Source organism: Pituophis catenifer, unplaced genomic scaffold (assembly GCF_029215685.1).
Source record: "Pituophis catenifer annectens isolate HBS135680 unplaced genomic scaffold, rPitCat1.0.hap2 SCAF_7, whole genome shotgun sequence".
NCBI lineage: Eukaryota > Metazoa > Chordata > Lepidosauria > Squamata > Colubridae > Pituophis > Pituophis catenifer.
The window spans coordinates 66,855,652-66,874,057 of NW_027256887.1; the positions used below are offsets into that span (position 1 = coordinate 66,855,652).

The following is an 18,406-nucleotide window of genomic DNA, read 5'->3' on the forward strand; positions in this document are numbered from 1 at the left end:
AACAGTCACCTGTGGAAATTGTGCTTATGTCCCAGAGTTGTAGTCCCTGCCTTTCTCCTCCAAAGGCATAAACAAATGGCAGATCTGGACAGCAAGCTGCACAAAACAGGGTACCCTGTGGGCAGAAGACAAATTCTCTTCTGATTTTCTGCTCACTTAACACAATACATCTCAACAACACATTTCTAATTCAAATCAGTGAACTAAAATCAAAATTAGCAGAGGTTGTGTATATCCAACATCTTTAGACTTTATGTATTAGAGGAAATACAGTTCATATAATGCAGGCTATTTGTCTCATGTAAGTATTAATGTAATTAGTATACCCACAAATATACACAATATTAATTTAGTAACTCACAATACTAAATAGACCAGGATTCCCACTAGTTTTATTCTGCACTCACTCCAAGAAAATAAGGCTTTATAGGTATAGCTGCAGAAAAAAGACTAAAATTACCATTTTCATATCTCTGGAATAGACTAAAGAAGGCTTGTTTCCTAGGATGTCCCAAATTTTCACAGATTTATCAGAAGATGTTGTGACAAGGCATCCTTTGATTTGGCTACTTAACTGTAGTCCTGGAAAACATAAGCAGGTGCTTTTAGTATTAAGTCAGGAAGAAAACAGAAGAACACTCTTATAGGCCTCATTCTTTTAGGTTAAGGGATCTATGATTTAAAGGCATCCCACATCCATGGTGCAGCAATGCCAACTGAAATGCATCTTCCATTGTCATTAGTAAAGATACTTACAAATCTTTCATTTGTCAAAAATACTCAAAAACAAGAAGTAACGCCATTTAAAATATTAGATTTATATAGTCACTCGGCTCATGAAATATAATTTTGGGTGGTCTACCAATATATTAACAATTAAAACCATATAACACACACACCCCGCAAATTACAAAACCAAGAATATGGAAGAATAACAATCAGTTGACATTACATAATTCTCTTGCAGGCTCATTATGGGATTCCAAAATCAATGGAAAGTATTAAGGGCCTTCTGGAAAGTAAGACAGGGATTTTTTTTGCTGATGACACCCAAAGCATACCCCTTCTTCTTGATATGATGGGTTTGGTAGCTATAATCAGGGAGAGGCGGTCCATCAAATAACTTGGTCCCATGCAACGTAGGACTTCAAAGATGAAAAGCAACACCTAAAATTGTAACTAAAACAAACTGGCAATCAGTGCATCTTGCAGAATAAAGGTATAATGTTCACCTTCCAGGCCAGGAGGGGTGGGGGCATGTAACTGTACAGCTGCACTCTGCAGCAGTTGAAGCTTCCAGATGATCTTCAAGGGCAGCATTGAGTTACTGTAATCCAGTTTGGAGATGAGCAGAGCATGAGTGACTAAGCAAAGGCTTATAGTCCAGGAACAGGCAAAACTAGGGCACAATACAAAGCTGTGCAAAGATCCTCCTAGATATGACTGTAACCTGCTTCTCAGGCAGGAGTTGTGGTTATAGGAGGAGCCCCAGATTGAACACAGGGTCTCTCTGGAGTATCACAGCCTCATCCAGAACTAAAGATGGTAAAATTCCAAATCCAGGAGGCCCCAAAATCTAATATCGCTCAATCTTGTTCAGCTGAAGCCTATTGTTCCCCATCCAGACCTCATGTTGTGACTCCAGCTCCCGAGCCTGTCCTCACGGAGGAAGATGACTCTGAAAGTGATGGGGAGGAACTGACAAGGCCTCCCTCTCCAGGACCCTCCTTTCTGGCAACGCCTCAGGTTCCAGCTGAAGGCCAGGAGGAAAGCATGTCGGGGCACCCACTAATAGGGAGTGATGAAGATCAATCTTGGATTGATCCCAGGCAGCGTCGGAGGGAGAGGCGTGCGCAGCAAAGGAAGAGGTGGGGAAGGGCCAGAGATTGCTGAGTCACTGAGCCATGCCCCACAGGGGATAAAAGTGGGTGGGGTTGCTCTGCAGGCTCTGTGACGGAAAAAAACTGCATATCGTGAGCTTCGGATGGGATAGTTTTCGGAATTAAGGCTTGGACTTTGTGAATGACTTCTGACTACTTTTAGAACTCTTGGTTGCCCCAGCAATGGACTACAGATACGCTGACTCCTGTTTCTAGAGGTGATAAGAAACTTGGCAGGCATTCGGAGAGTAGCTGCCAGAATTTGTATCTGCCAAAGGGTTTCAGGTCGGCTTGTAAAAATAAATTACTGTAGACGTCTTTTGCTCGTGTGTCTGCCTATGTGAGGTGGGGGGACAGAACACCTCAACAGCCTCAGGCATTGGAACAAGGCATTAATAGCACTGCTTAGTTTGCAAAAGACAGAGATATGGATATCATCAGCTTACTGATGACATCATGACAATGAATGATCTCACCCAGTAACTTCATTTAGATGTTAAATAGAAATGAAGAGAGTATGATGTCCTGTTAAATCCGCAGAACCTCTCCTCTCCCAATCAACAACAACCCAGAAGGATACCAGAGTTGATGATATCAAAGGTTTCCAAGAAGCCAAGGAGAGCAAGAACATATGCACTTTTCCTGTCCTGCTGCCACTTAATTCAAAAGTATGGTCAATGCCATCTCTAGCCAATGGCCAAAGTCTGAATATTGACTTATCCATGGCCCATAGAAGCTGCTGCACCACCACGTTCTCCACAACCTTCTCTAGAAAAGGGAAGTTAGATACTGGGTGAAAATAGTCCAGCATGGTGGGCTCCAGCAATGGCTTCTTAAGGAGAGGGCAAGACAATGCCTCCTTAAAGAACAGCAGAACAACCTATCTCTCAAAGGGTTAACTATCCCTAGGATCCAACCAAATAATGCATGCTCTTTATGCACTGTAGAATGGCAAATGTAAGTTTGCCTCAAAAATATGATATAACTATATAAGATATCTGATAGATATCCCATAGAATGGGATTTCCTTAGGATCCTGACTGGGAAAAGAAATGCTTACCAGATACTTCTTCATCATGTGCTTTCATTGTGAAGACTGGTTTATGGGAACGAGCATCAAGACAGTATACAAATCCATCTTCCGTGCTAGCCTACAACAAATTATTTCCAGAGATTTTAAAAACAAAATCAATAGGCAGGCCACCTTTCTCAAGCTGATTATCTTTCGGAGGTATGGACTTGAAATCCCAGAACTGAACCATCCAGCCTGAAGGGCCATTGTAGAGAATTCTGGAAGCCGAAAGGACGGTGCCGAAGTTGGGAAAGACTGCACACAGAACAAGCAGCTGGATGTTTGGTGGCCAATTCTAGCCACGCAAGTACCGTTATTCCTGATTTGATAACAAGCAACAGATCAGAATGATCTGTTATCTATGGCAGCATAACTTGCCATATTTGAGTAAATTTTAGACTTCACTGTCAGGAACCTCTACATTACAAATGTACAAATGTACAAATGCACATGTACAAATGCTTCATTAAGCATTTGGGCCCGTTTCCTGGAGGAATCCGGAGGCCCCCTGAATTGGGGCTGCAGACTGGGGGTATAAATGACCAAAGGTATAAATGACCAAAGACCGGGGAGTGGGAGAGATTGGAGGATGGCCGAGGGCTGGTTTTGGGTTGCCTCGGGCCATGCCCTCCCCCCCCTCTTTTTGGCCTATGCAGGTCTCATTATGGTCATTACCCCAGCTGCCTTTTTGCCTCGTAAGCCATTTTCTCCGTCTTTCCGTGTGTCACTGAATTCTGCCCCCGGGCTTACTATTTATTTCTGCCTCCTGGACTGGCTTTATTCCATCTATGCCCCGGACTATAGGACAAACAGACAGCTTTGATGTGGGTTCTGAGGGAGTCCAGGTTACTACTGCCATTCCTTACCAGAGGGGACAGCTTTCTGAACTTCTCCATAGCATATTCCATCTGGCCAGACAACATGAGAGGATGCCTGGGAGGAACATCCCCTAGACTTACCGAAATGGCATAGGACTCCTCCCACTGTCGTGGGAGGACAGTGGAGTCCAGTTACCCACGCTTTTGTTGCTGCCTCTTTGTCTTTAGGACTTTTAGACTCTATGGAACCCTGGCCAGAGGTCATCTTCACCCTTCCCGTTTTGTGGATGTACTCAACCGTTGAACTTCTTGCACTGCGAGACTCCCCCCTCTCGCAGGTCTGGCCCTCCACGTTATCGAGGGCCTATCTCGATGACGAGTTTTGGAACCCAGAGAGGTGGCATGCTGCTGCGAAGAGGGAGTTGAGGGGTTTTTTTACACAAATTTTTAGTTAAACTTTTAAGGGGTCCGGGGGGGGAGGGTCAGACTATAATTCGGACTGTGGGTATGGGGGATAACCCATTAAGGGGAGGGGAGGGTCTGGCTTTGAAGCGCGGCATGGGGGGGTGGGAAACCCGGGGTCGAGGGGGGGAGGCTAGAGCTTATCCAGATAGTGTTTCTAACATCAATACTGTGAGTTGGAGGGCAGATACGGCGGGAGCAGGGGGCCACATCATGTTAGGGGAGCGCGTGCTCACTGTTTACGAGCGGTGGCACGCTCCAGCCCCCAAGCCTCCACCCGTTCCCCAGGTTGCACAGACCCTCAGGGCCCAGGCCTTCGGCTGATGTTGTACAATGCCAGGTCTGTAGTAAATAAGGCCCCCCTCATTTGTGATCTTGTTCAGGAGGGGGGAGCGGACCTGGCAGGTATTACAGAGACCTGGTTGGGCCAGGAGGGGGGGGTTCCCCTCGTTGAAATGTGCCCACCAGGTTTCCATGCATTCCATCAGCCGAGGTCACAGGGGAGGGGCGGGGGGGTAGCGGTTATTATTAAAGAAGGTCTTAGACCGAGGGAGGCCACTGTTCCTCAGACGGCCGGCTGTGAGTCCCTCCTTGTGAAGTGGGGTCATGGGGTACAAACGGGTTTGCTGATCACGTACCTGGCTCCTTGCCACGTGGCAGCAGCCCTGCCCGAGCTCAATGTTATTGCAGCGGTGGCGGTTGACACCGCTAGACTTATGGTCATGGAGGATTTCAACCTGCCGTCCATGGGTGAGACGTCTGAGGTGGCTCAGGAGTTCATGGCTTCCATGACAGCTATGGACCTGACCCAGCTAATTCATGGCCCTACCCACACAGGGGGAAACACGCTGGACCTGGTTTTTGTCTCTGGACAGTGGTTGAGTGATCTTGAGATAGGGGATATAGTCACCGAGCCCTTGTCATGGTCGGATCATTCTCTCCTTCGTCTCGACCTTTGAACCGCTGCACCTCGCCGCAGGGAGGCGGAGCCGGTAAGATGGTTCCGCCCCAGGCGCCTGATGGAGCCTGACAGGTTCCAGATGGAGCTTGGGCCATTCCCTGAGGCTCTGGCTCACGCCTCGACTGGAGACCTAGTGGCCGCCTGGGATAGGACGGCCGCTGGAGCTCTGGATCGGGTCGTGCCTTTGTGGCCTCTGACCCAGCGCCGATCTCATCTGGCTCCTTGGTTCACTGAGGAGCTAAGGGAGATGAAGCACCGGAAAAGACGCCTAGAGAGTAGTTGGAGGGCCAGTCTTTCTGAATCTGACCGGACACTGGTAAGATCTCATATTAAGAATTACCTAGTGGCGATAAAAGCAGCAAAGTGTAATTATTTTGCTGCTCTTATTGCGTCATCAGAGAACCGTCCGACTGCCCTGTTTAGGGTGACCCGCTCCTTGCTCCACCAGGGAGTGCGGGAGGACCCCTTGGAGGGTAGAGCCGAGGACTTTGTACAGTATCTGCATGACAAAATCACTCAGATTCGGGAAGGTCTGGACTCCGACTGGGTAGTTTCAGGGGGGATGACTGAGGCAGGTCTTGAGAATGTTATCTGGGATGAGTTTGATCCTGTGACTCCTGACGACTTGGACAGGATACTGGGTAGACTGAACGCCACCACGTTTGTTGGACCTGTGTCCCTCCTGGTTAGTGCTGGCTTCTCGGGAGGTGACGCGAGGCTGGCTCCAGGGGATTATAAATGCTTCATTGAGTGAGGATGACTTCCCCGCCACCTTGAAAGAGGCGATGGTGAGGCCTCTCTTCAAGAAGCCTTCCCTGGACCCGGCAGTGTTGTCTAATTATCGTCCGGTCTCCAACCTTCGCTTTGTGTTGAAGGTTGTTGAGTGTGGTTGCGTGACAGCTCCCCCAGCACCTGGATGAAACGGTGTATCTGATCCATTCCAGTCGGGCTTCAGGCCTGGGTACAGCACGGAAACGGCATTGGTCGCGTTGGTTGATGATCTCTGGAGGGCTCGGGGCAGAGGTTGCTCCTCTGTCCTGGTCCTATTAGATCTCTCAGCGGCTTTTGATACCATCGACCATGGTATCATGCTGCACCAGTTGGAAGAGTTAGGGGTGGAGGGCACTGTGTTGCAGTGGTTCTCCTCCTTTCTCTCCGACTGGTTGCAGTCTGTGTTGGCAGGGGGGCAGAGGTTGACCCCGAGGCACCTCATATGTGGGGTGCCACAAGGGTCGGTCCTCTCGCCCTTTCTGTTCAACATTTATGTAAAGCCGCTGGGCGAGATCATCCGTGGTTTTGGGGTGAAGTACCATCAGTACGCTGATGATACTCAGCTGTACATCTCCACCCCGGACCACCCCAACGATGCCCTTGAAGTGATGTCCCAGTGCTTGGAGGCCGTGCGGATCTGGATAGGGAGAAACAGGCTCAGGCTCAACCCATCCAAGACCAAGTGGCTGTGGTTTCCGACATCCCGATATAGACAGTTGGTGCCATCACTGACTATTGGGGGCGAATCGCTGGCCCCCATGGAGAGGGCTCGCAACTTGGGCGTCCTCCTGGATTCACGGCTGTCTTTAGAAGAGCATTTGACAGCCGTGACCGGGAGGATTTTTCATCAAGTTCGCCTGATTCACCATTTGCATCCCTTTCTGGACCGGGACTCCTTGCGCATGGTCACTCATGCCCTCGTCACTTCCGCCTGGACTACTGCAATGCTCTCTATATGGGGCTCCCCTTGAGGAGCACTCGGAGGCTCCAACTGGCGCAGAGTGTGGCCGCACGGGTGGTTATGGGAGCGACATGGCATTCCCATGTAACACCTCTCCTGCGCGAGCTGCACTGGCTCCCGGTCTTCCGTGTGCGCTTCGTCTTGGTTACCACCTTTAGAGCGCTCCATGGCTTAGGGCCTGGTTATCTACGGGACTGCCTGCTGCCACCAGTAGCCTCCCACCAGCCGGTACGCTCTCATAGAGAAGGGCTCCTCCGGGTGCCGTCGGCCAAACAATGTCGACTGGTGGCCCCCAGGGGGAGACCCTTCTCTCTGGGGGCACCTACTATCTGGAATGAGCTCCCCCTGGAGATACGGAGGATCCCGGATCTACGCACCTTCCGCCGCGCTCTCAAGACCTTTTTATTCTATCAGGCTGGCCTGGCCTAATTTTTCCCTTTCCCCCTTTTTAATATGCAAATTTTAATTCATTCTTAATTTATTGGGGTGTTTTAAATCTGTCTTCGGCCAAATTGTTTAATTCGGTTTTATTCTGTTCTTAAATTTTGTATTTATGTGTTTTTATCTTGTGGCTGTTCACTGCCCTGAGTCCTTCGGGAGTAGGGTGGTATATAAATCATAAAAAAACTAAAACTAAAAACTAATTTCTTAATGAAATAAAGGTAGCACTATCAAACTGTACATTATATATCAAACTGTATAATGTACATAGATTATTTTATATCTTAAAATATGCTGGCTGCCTTGAAAATCTTGGATGATATATTAGGGCTATGCAACACTTCAGATTCTAAAGAAAAAAGAGGCTTCCAAGAGTACAGAGGGACACCTGGAAAATCCTTTAAGCAACTTTTTCCAAGAATTGCCCTGCAGTTATAGCAATAGCACTTAAGACATATATATCGCTTCATAGTTCTTTATGAACTAAGGGCTATTCTTCATAGCCCTTTCCAAGTGGTTTACAGAGTCAGCACTTTGCCCCCAACAAAAGCAGGACCTGGGTATTTGCAGGACCGCCTTCTGCCGCCGATAGCCTCCCACCGACCAGTACGCGCCCACAGAGAGGGACTCCTCAGGGTACTGTCAGTCAGGCAATGTCGGCTGGCAACCCCCAGGGGGAGGGCCTTCTCTGTGGCAGCTCCTGCCCTCTGGAACGATTTGCCCCCGGAGATACGAAGGATATCGGATCTCTGGGTCTTTCGCCGTGCCCTGAAAACTTTTCTTTTCCATCAAGAAGGGCTGGCGTGAACCCCCTCCTCCGTTTTTAGTCTTTTTAGTTTTAAATTGTCATGGGGTTTTAAATTGAACTGTTTTAAATTGGGCCAGTTATATAATTCTTTTAACAATTTTAAATTTTGTATCTGCATGTGTTTTCGCTCTGGCTGTTCACCGCCCTGAGTCCACTAGAAGAAGGGCGGTATACAAATTGAAATAAATAAATAAATAACAACAAAAGCCTGTAGTACAGTGGACTAAAGCACTGCTATTAACACATTAACATCTGCTGCCTGCAATTTACTGCTGGTTCGAATCTCTCCAAGGCTCAAGGTTGACTCAGCCTTCCATCCTTTCAAAGGTAGGTGAAATGAGGACCCAGATTGTGGGGGCAATAAGCCGACTTTGTATAAATATACAAAAGTATGAAGGCTATTGCTTAACACATTGTAAGCTGCCCTGAGTCTCCGGAGAAGGGCGGCATATAAATTAAAGCAAAACAAACAAACAAACAAAAAACAAACAAACGAACAAAAAACAATCTCGGAAGGATGGAAGGCTGAGTTAAGCTTGAGCCAGTGGGAATCGAACTCCTGGAGTGAGCAGTGAGTTAACCTGCAATACTGCACTCTAACCACTGTGCCACCACAACTCAGCAGGGGTTATATGATGTAGTTAGGGAAAGGTACAAATGCAACGCACCCCACTCTTGATCCTGTGAAGCATTTTCTTTCTATCTTACTTACTTAATAGGTTTTAGGGCTGCCTAACTCAAACAATGTGACTCTGGATGGCATACAACGAATTGAATTGAAATGCTGCATAGCCTGCATAAATGCATACAATAGAATGGATAAGACAAAATGCAAAGAACTATTGTACTTACTAAGAAGTGGTGAGGTGAAAAATGATTCCAAATCACTCTTTCAACTTGTCCACTAAACCTCCAGGTTCTATGGTTGTCCTGTGGACTTCTGCAGTCATATAAAATGGCTGATCTGAAAAGTATCAATAAACATTTATTCAAATTTGGCACCCAATTTTTAAAACATAATAAACTAAAATTAATTTACCTGTGAGACACAGAGAGGTCATTTTTTTTACTAATAAAATACTCCTACTCCAGCTGAGTCATTAGTAAAAGTCACAGCAATCTCACTGGTTATAAAAGTAATAAACAGTGAATGCAAGTCTATTAAGTAGAATTACTGGCTTCAAATAGTCTTGTTTCTAATTAAATATCCATAGAAAGCTGGTGCTAAAATCAGGTTGATCCTTCCCATTGAGAATACAGAGAAGCACTTCCATAAATCATACCAAAACTATAGTATATGCTTTAAAGAAGACACCGTCAACCAAGTATGTATGTATGTATGTATGAGTCCGAAAGGAGAAGGGCGGTATACAAATCTAATAAAAGGTAAAGAAAGAAAAGATAAAAGTTATGTATGTATGTATGTATGTATGTATGTATGTATGTATGTATGTATATATGTATGTATTGGTTGATTTATATGCCGCCCTTCTCCGGAGACTCAGGGCAGCTTACAATGCATTAAGCAATAGCCTTCATACTTTTTTGTATATATCTGCTTAGTAGGGCTTTTGGGCCCCCCTAAGCGGTGTTCTTTTTTATACAAAGTCAGCTTATTGCCCCCACAATCCGGGTCCTCATTTTACCTACCTCAGAAAGATGGAAGGCTGAGTCAACCTTGAGCCTGGTGAGATTTGAACTCAGTAATTGCAGGAAGCTGGCAGCTAAGTGCTACTTTAACAGCACTTTAGTCCACTGCACCACCAAGGCTCCTTATTATCTGTGTCAAATACCTCATGAAGGAAATACAGGCAGTCCTTGACTTACAACTATAATGGAACCTACTTATTATGGCCATAAGTCCTAATGGGTCACCCATGTAACCAACCCCATTTTATGATATTTTTTTATGGTGGTTAAACAAAAATGGAGATGGTAAACCAAACCAATAGTTTGATCTGGGACTTTTTTCTAAAAATGAAGCAAACACTAGGTTTTGGCAAAAATGTTGTAAATTGTGGTCTTGTGACTACAGGACACTGCAGATGGCCATAATGCAGATTGAGTGCTTGAAATGCTGTCACATGACCTGGGGGGGGAGGCTAGCCATCAAAGGTCATTAAGTATCTTTGGGGGAGGGGTCTTATGATAAAAGATTCTAAGGACTACCTGTATTACATTTTATTATTTATCTCTGCCATTATATGGTTTATATATTACCTGTACTTTTATAACTATGGAGATTCTCAGTCATCCAGGTCATAGTTTGAAGACATAGATAAACCTCCAGGTGACCTTAACGACCCGCTAAAAGAATGCAAATGACCAGCTGTCTGCAAGGAGTATAAACCCTTCCATTCCCTACCATCCACTCAGAGTTGAAGAAGTTTCTTGGATGAGAAGCAAAAATGTCTTCAAAGAAAAGCAAGAAAGTCCAGTTGCCTCTTGAAAAAGCACCTTTGGGACTGTACTTATATAGTGTGATAGCAGCAATAGAACAAGCTTGTTCTTACTTGTCATAAGAGCCAGAAATGAGAGTCTGTGTTTCAAATGGATGAAACTGCAGTGTTTGCACCTAAAAATAACAAATTAGATTTGAAATACATTTGCATCAAAATAGTTGTTTTACAGTGTACATGATTTTAAATAATTCCTACTATAATTTTTTTCACAAACAGAAAGGAGTGTTCAATGATCTATTTAACTGCTAATTTAAGGCAGAGTAGCATACAACCATCAGCTTGTTAAATTTATGTTAGCTAAAACTTGATTATGTAGAACAAAAAGTCTGGAATTGTTAATTGGTTTGAACATTTATAATTAAATGTTATTTCTATAGAGCTCATTTCACTAGAATGCAAACATCTAAAGTAATAGCCATGGAAAACAAAGATTAAATCTTATTTGAATAATTATGTTAACTAGGAGTTGACATTAATTTCTCCCACTGGGCTATGATTGCATAACTTCTCATAAAATTAGCCAGAGTTAAATCTAAAATTTAAGAGAGTTTTTCTCTATAGATTTACTTGGCTCAACAAACTAGGACTATAATACCGCTAAAACCTGTACTTAATAGAGCCAATGAAGTTGTAGAAACATGAGGGGGGGGGGGGGTGGATCACAAATGCAGTTTTTCATCCCTAAATCTGCCTATCAGAACTTTTTTAATAGAGTAGATAAAAAAGCCCATCTTTCTTAGTACTTGATCATTTGGTCTCTTAGGATTCAAAAACAATTTAAATTGAGCTTTTGAATCTAGATTTGCTTTGATTTTTTTCATGTATCGGTATACATTTTTTAGTTTTTAAATCCAAAGTCCAACTCTATTTTAGTTATTTAAGTATTTATAAGTATCACATTTAACAAGGCTCTGAGGTAGCTGCGTATTACAATGCTTAATCAATACAACGTCCATATTTCTACAAACCCCTACAAGTCTTCAGAGCTGTGGTTATCCTTTTGCTCCTATATGGTCTACTGATGACACACCAAACAACATTAGAAATTTCACATACATGCTCTCTGTTCCATTCTTGGCATTCATCAGCAAGACCATGTCTCCAGCCTCGAAGTTCACAAAATCCACCAGCATTAAGTCTCTGATTATCAGAGCCCAGTTGTGGTGATGGAATACATCATCAGAATGGGCAAGCAACAATGTGCCTCACCAGTTGCTCTCTGGTGTACTAGAGACTGAGAAGAGACCCCGAGGTTGTTTATGCAAGCATACAAAATCACTGCGAAGGAAACCCTATACCACTGTGACATCCAACCAAGAGAACTGGAAACTTGGTAGATAGAACCCTCTGGTGAGCCTGCGTTAAAAAGTCTCCACCAGCTTCGAAGACAGGCGCTGCCAAAAACTGATAGAAAACTGTGAAGGGCGTTACATTGTTATTACAACGATGGACTTCCAGTGCCCCCATAGTGCTAGACTCTTGTGCTTCCAGATTGAAATTACAGAGTTATCTCCATGTTCACAGCATGGCAACAATTTGTTGGTTCATAAATCCTCATTTAGTAAGGCTCTCAGATCCCCATTCTCTCTTTTTCCTAGCTTATTAATGAATAATGATCATCTGAGGGAATATAAAGGTTTCTTCAAAAAACACATACAGATTAAAATAATTTAAAATAGTTTTGCTTATATGGTTTATACATGGAATAGGAAGATGATGTTCCTGATATTAACACTGAAGTACTGAAGCTCTTCCAGGAAGGGGTAAGGAAATTGAGAAGCTAATTTTCTAGTGACAAGTAGAATAGATACAAACTCTCTGACTGAAATTGTTTATATTTTACAAAAAAAAAACAGTATTAGAGAAAAAAAACAAAACTGCATTTGTTGCAATACATCTGTATGATATCCTCGAAGATGGCGGTGCTGGGTGAGCTCCCGATCTGATGATGGGGGCTATTTGGCCTTTTCGAGGGGTGTAGGGGCGCTAAATCCTCCTGCGACCCCGAGCCCCAGTGAGGAGAGCCCCTGCCCAACCTGGGGAGGATTTTTGCTCCCCTTGTGACATCATGGTTGGAGCGAGGGGCTAGCGGTTTGGGAGAGGTCCTGAAGGGTGCTTGGGACGCCGAGGACGCCGCGGAGTGCCGCAGGGTTGGTAGCGGCGGCGGCGGCGGCGGCGGCGACGCTGTGAGACCTTCCTGGGCGCTGTGGGACTGCCTGGAGCCCCGCGAGGTTGTGGCGGCGGTGAGGGCGCCGTAAACAACTGAGGGCGCCGAAGAACAGCTGAGGGCGCCGAGAAAGCATCGGCGGTGATGGCGGCGGCAGCAGCAGCAGCGGGAATGGCGGTAGCAGCGATGGTGGGAGCAGCTTGGCGTGGCCGCAAAGAGTCATCTAGCTGCGGTCCTTGTTTTTTCCATCGGAGAAGAGGGGCTGGAGGGGGACGGTGGCTCCGGCGGTGGTACGAACTGCCGTGGGGCGATGCCCCCCCCTCCTCCCCCTCCCCCCCCCCACTCAAAGCAGCAGAACCAAGGCGGTGCTGGCGGTGGAGGCCAGTTGGCGGCGCTGGTTCCCCCCCCCCATGCATCTGTTATGGTGCTGGGGTGGGGGGTGACACTGGCTCCGGTGCGACGTCTGCCACAGAATGCTGCAGTGGTGGCTTGCTGAGAGTGGAGAGGAGAAGCCGAAGTGAGGGGGCCTGGACTTACAGATCGGCAGAGGAGGAGATGTTACCCTCCTCTGGGGATATTGTTTCCCCCCCCCTCCTTCCCCCTGCCTTCCCCCCCCTTTTTTATGGGGGGTGGGGCTTACGAACTACTATGCTCTGGACATCCTGGACCCCCCCCCCCCACTATGTTCCACTCATGCCCTCGCTGGTAGGAGAGACTGAACACCATTTGAAAGAACTGAGGGATTTTTGTATCCCAACGGGGAGGATAGAACATTGTTCCCGTTAACCCTTGTAACGGGACCGGCCATCGTGAGAGGATGGTTGGCTATTAGCCTCTGTTGGAGAAAAAGAACATTGGACCTTCTCCCTGTCGTGAGAGGACAGTGGAGTCCAGCTCTACAAATGGACATTTTTGTGATCTGTATGTTCAGTCACCCCTTTGGACTATGATAGACCCCCGGACTGGCCTTTTTCCCATCTTGGTTCGGTTGATGCTCCAAAAAGCCGACCTTCTTGCGCTGCGAGACTCCCCCCTCTCGCAGGCCTGGCCCTCCACATTATCGAGGGCCTATCTTGATGACGGGCTTTGGAACCCCGAGAGATGGCATGTAGCGAAGAGGGGGTTGAGGGGTTTTTTAGGAAAATTTTTTAAAAAAATTTTAAGGGGACCCGGGAGGGAGGGGGGGGGGTTGTAAAAGCGGACCTGGGGGGGTCCAGATAGCAACCGAGCGGGATGATGGGTCGATTAGTTGCAGCAGGAGGGTCGCGAAAGGAAATTCAACCGAGAAGCAGGGGGATGACAGGAAGGGCTGTGAAATTGAAATAATGAGTGGGAGGGGCAGGTATGACGGACGCAGGGGGCCATATCAAGTGTCGGGGGTGCGCATACGCTGTTTACGAGCGATTGCGCACTCCGGCCCCCGATGCGTGACTCGTGTCCTGGGTTGTGTAGAGTCTCAGGCCCTGGGTCCGCGGCTGATGTTGTGTAATGCCAGGTCGGTGGTTAATAAAGCCCCCCTCATTTGTGACCTTATTTCGGAGGGGGGTGCGGACCTGGCAGGTATCACGGAGACCTGGTTGGGCCAGGAGGGGGGGGTCCCCCTCGTTGAGATGTGCCCGCCAGGTTTCCGTGCATTTCATCAGCCAAGGGCCCAGGGGAGGGGTGGGGGAGTGGCGGTGATTATTAGGGAAAGTCTTTGTCCGAGGGAGACCACTGTTCCTCAGATAGCCGGATGTGAGTCCCTCTGTGTAAAGTGGGGCCGTGGGGTGCAGATGGGTTTGCTGACTACGTACCTGGCTCCCTGCCACGTGGCAGCGACCCTGCCCGAGCTACTCGACGTCATTGCCGGGGTGGCGGTTGATACCCCCAGACTTATTGTCATGGGGGATTTCAACCTTCCATCCGCGGGTGAGGCGTCAGAGGTGGCTCGGGAGTTCATGGCTTCCATGACGGCCATGGACCTGACCCAGTTAGTTCAAGGCCCCACTCACATAGGGGGACACACTCTGGACCTGATTTTTGTCTCTGGTCAGTGGTTGAATGATCTTGGTAGAGGGGACCTAGATATTAAACCCTTGTCATGGACAGATCATTCGCTCCTCCAACTAGACTTTCCTACCGCCGCCCCCCGCCGCAGGGAGACGGAGCCAACTAGATGGTTCCGTCCCAGGCGCCTGATGGAACCCGAAAGGTTCCTGACGGAGCTTGGGCCGTGTCCTGAGACCCTAGCACACGACTCGACTGAAGAGCTGGTGGCCGCCTGGGAAAGGGCGGCCGCTGGAGCTTTGGACCGCGTCGTGCCTTTGCGGCCTCTGACCCGATGCCGATCTCAACTGGCTCCTTGGTTTTCTGAGGAGCTGAGAGAGATGAAGCGTCGGAAAAGACGCCTAGAGAGCATTTGGAGGACTAGCCAATCCGATTCCGACCGGACACAGGTGAGGTCTTATATCAAGACCTACCTAGTGGCGATAAAAGCGGCAAAGTCTAACCACTTTTCCGCTCTTATCGCATCTGCAGAGAACCGCCCAGCCGCCTTGTTTAGGGTGACCCACTCCCTCCTCCGGGGGGGAGTGCGGGAAGATCCCTTGCAGGGTCGCGTTGAGGATTTTGTGCAATTCCTGCACGATAAAGTCGCTCGGATTCGGGATGGCTTGGACTCCGACTGGATGAGTCCACGGGAGGAGACGAGGGCAGGTCTTGAGAATGTTATCTGGGAGGAGTTTGATCCTGTGACTCCCGAGGATGTGGACAGGGTTCTGGGTAAGATTAGTGCCGCCACGTGTTTATTGGACCCGTGTCCCTCCTGGTTGGTGCTGGCCTCCCGGGAGGTTACACGAGGCTGGCTCCAGGGGATTATAAGTGCTTCTCTGAGTGAGGGTGCCTTTCCTGCCGCCTTGAAAGAGGCGGTAGTGAGGCCCCTCCTCAAGAAGCCTTCCCTGGACCCGGCTGAATTAGCCAACTATCGTCCAGTCTCCAACCTTCGTTTTGTGGCGAAGGTTGTTGAGAGCGTGGTGGCACGACAACTTCCCCGGCACCTGGATGAAGCTATCTATCTAGACCCGTACCAGTCGGGCTTCAGGCAGGGGTACAGCACTGAAACGGCATTGGTCGCGTTGGTGGATGATCTCTGGAGGGCTCGGGACAGGGGCTGCTCCTCTGTCCTAGTCCTATTAGACCTCTCGGCGGCTTTTGATACCATCGACCATGGTATCATGCTGCAGCGGTTGAGGGGGTTAGGGATAGGGGGCACCGTTTTGCGGTGGTTCTCCTCCTTCCTCTCCGACCGCTCGCAGTTTGTGTTGGCAGGGGGACAGAGGTCGACCTCGAGGCATCTCGCATGGGGAGTGCCACAAGGGTCGGTCCTCTCGCCTCTCCTGTTCAACATTTATGTGAAGCCGCTGGGTGAGATCATCCGTGGTTTCGGGGTGAAGTGTCATCTGTACGCTGACGATACTCAGCTGTACATCTCCACCCCAGACCACCCCAACGATGCCCTTGATGTGATGTCCCGCTGCCTGGAGGCCGTGCGGGCCTGGATGGGGAGAAACAGGCTCAGACTCAACCCCTCCAAGACCGAGTGGCTGTGGCTTCCGGCGCCCCGATATGGTCAGCAGGTGCCATCGCTGACTATTGGGGGTGAATCTTTGCCCCCCACAGAGAGGGCTCGCAATCTGGGTGTCCTCCTGGATGCACGGCTGTCTTTAGAAGAGCATATGACGGCCGTGGCCAGGGGGGCCTTTTATCAGGTTCGCCTGATTCGCCAGTTGCAGCCCTTTCTGGATCGGGACGCCTTGCGCACGGTCACTCACGCCCTTGTCACCTCCCGGTTGGACTATTGTAATGCTCTCTACATGGGGCTCCCCTTGAAGAGCACTCGGAGGCTCCAACTGGTCCAGAATGCGGCCGCGCGGGTGGTTATGGGTGCAACCCGTTGTGCCCATGTGACACCCCTCCTGCGCGAGCTGCACTGGCTCCCAGTGGTCTTCCGGGTGCGATTCAAGGTGTTGGTTACCACCTTTAAAGCGCTCCATGGCATAGGACCCGGGTACCTTCGAGACCGACTTCTGCCACCAATAGCCTCCCACCGACCAGTTCGCTCCCACAGAGAGGGTCTCCTCAGGGTGCCATCAGCCAAGTTATGTCGGCTGGCGACACCCAGGGGGAGGGCCTTCTCTGTGGGAGCTCCAGCCCTGTGGAATGAATTGCCCCCCGAAATACGAAAGATTTCCGACCTCCGGGTGTTTCGCTGCGCTCTGAAGACCCTGTTGTTCCGCCAGGCAGGGCTATTAACATAATGTTTTAAATTGGGGTATTTTAAATTTCTGGGATTTTAATTGGAGCCTAATTATTTAATGATTTTAAATTTTAATTGTTGTCATGTTTTTTGTGTTTTTAAATAGGCTGTACACCGCCCTGAGTCCTTCGGGAGAAGGGCGGTATAGAAATAAAATTATTATTATTATTATTATTATTATTATTATTATTATTATTATCCTATTGTGCCAGATTTCTTTTGTTATTTTGCTGCTACAGATGAATTTGGCTACGCTTTTAGAATCATCAACATACCTTGTCTGTGTGAAGAGAAAGCGTTGCTGCTGTTGTGCCCCTGGACATGTCCCAAAGAATTACAGAATGGTCAGCTGAGGCGCTTGCCAAGACAGATCTAAAAGAAACAAGCATATTGATTTGCAAACAGTGTCAATGGCAGGTCTTAGATCGTGTTTTACCCTACACACACACACACAGAGGGAGGGAGGGAGGGAGAAAGAGAGATTATTGCTTTTAAATAAAATCTAGTGGCTTTCTAATTGCTCAGAAATTTTTGTTTTAATTGAGTGACAGATAGATTGCCCAATGAATTAAATGAATAAATATAAGGTAAATAACCAAACAGTTTCTGAAAAAACTGTTATTTGCTCTCTTGAATTTTCTGACATTTTGCATGTTCTTGCTACGGATTGTTATTGAACCTTCAAATTGTCCCATTGAATGAAAAGCTATCCCTAGGATTGGTGCCTGTTTCATTCATGTCACAGATAAAATCACCCTATGGATTGTGCCACTGTAATCCCACTGCCTCTTTAGATTTTGTAATTGGTTGCATCATCTTTAGCTGCAAGAACTGTAGCCAAACACTTCCTGATCATCAGTACCTCAGATTGCTGTATAGGAATTTCAACCCATGCCACATTTCTCTGGGATTTAGGTTTGGACTTAATTTGCAACATTTATTCTTCTGAATAATATATTATTCATGATCTAGTCTCTTGATTGTATATTTAGATTCTCTTTCAACATGACCTGCTTGATTTCAACTGATACAATGATGGCATGATATTGTCATGCAGAAGTCTCTCATCCAGAGTGAATTCTCACTTGCTTCAATAATGTAACAACTTGCCTGTAGCTTGAAAAGTTTCATTTTTGATTCATCTGCCTATAGAATATTGTTTGAGAAGCCTATAAAATCAGGTGGGGTTTTTGTAAACTTGAGACAAACATCAAACTTCTTGTGAGCCACTGTTTCCACAGCTGTTTTTGTGAGCCAATGCTTTCACTTTGCTACACTTGGCTTCTATGAATCTGGATTTTCCCAAAGT

At 47.4% G+C, this 18,406-nt stretch overlaps 1 protein-coding gene across 2 annotated transcripts in view; it reads right to left on the reverse strand.

Moving 5' to 3' along the window:
* PWP1 (PWP1 homolog, endonuclein) overlaps positions 1-18,406 on the reverse strand; it is a 42,919-nt gene that overhangs the window by 1,190 nt on the left and 23,323 nt on the right. For both annotated transcript variants that reach the window (XM_070947805.1, XM_070947804.1), the window contains exons 9-14: positions 17,373-17,469; positions 10,688-10,749; positions 9,027-9,138; positions 2,941-3,031; positions 461-582; positions 10-115 (exon numbers count right to left, since the gene is read on the reverse strand). In XM_070947805.1, coding sequence (XP_070803906.1) covers positions 10-115; positions 461-582; positions 2,941-3,031; positions 9,027-9,138; positions 10,688-10,749; positions 17,373-17,469 — 590 coding nt within the window. The remainder of the gene's footprint in view (positions 1-9; positions 116-460; positions 583-2,940; positions 3,032-9,026; positions 9,139-10,687; positions 10,750-17,372; positions 17,470-18,406) is intronic.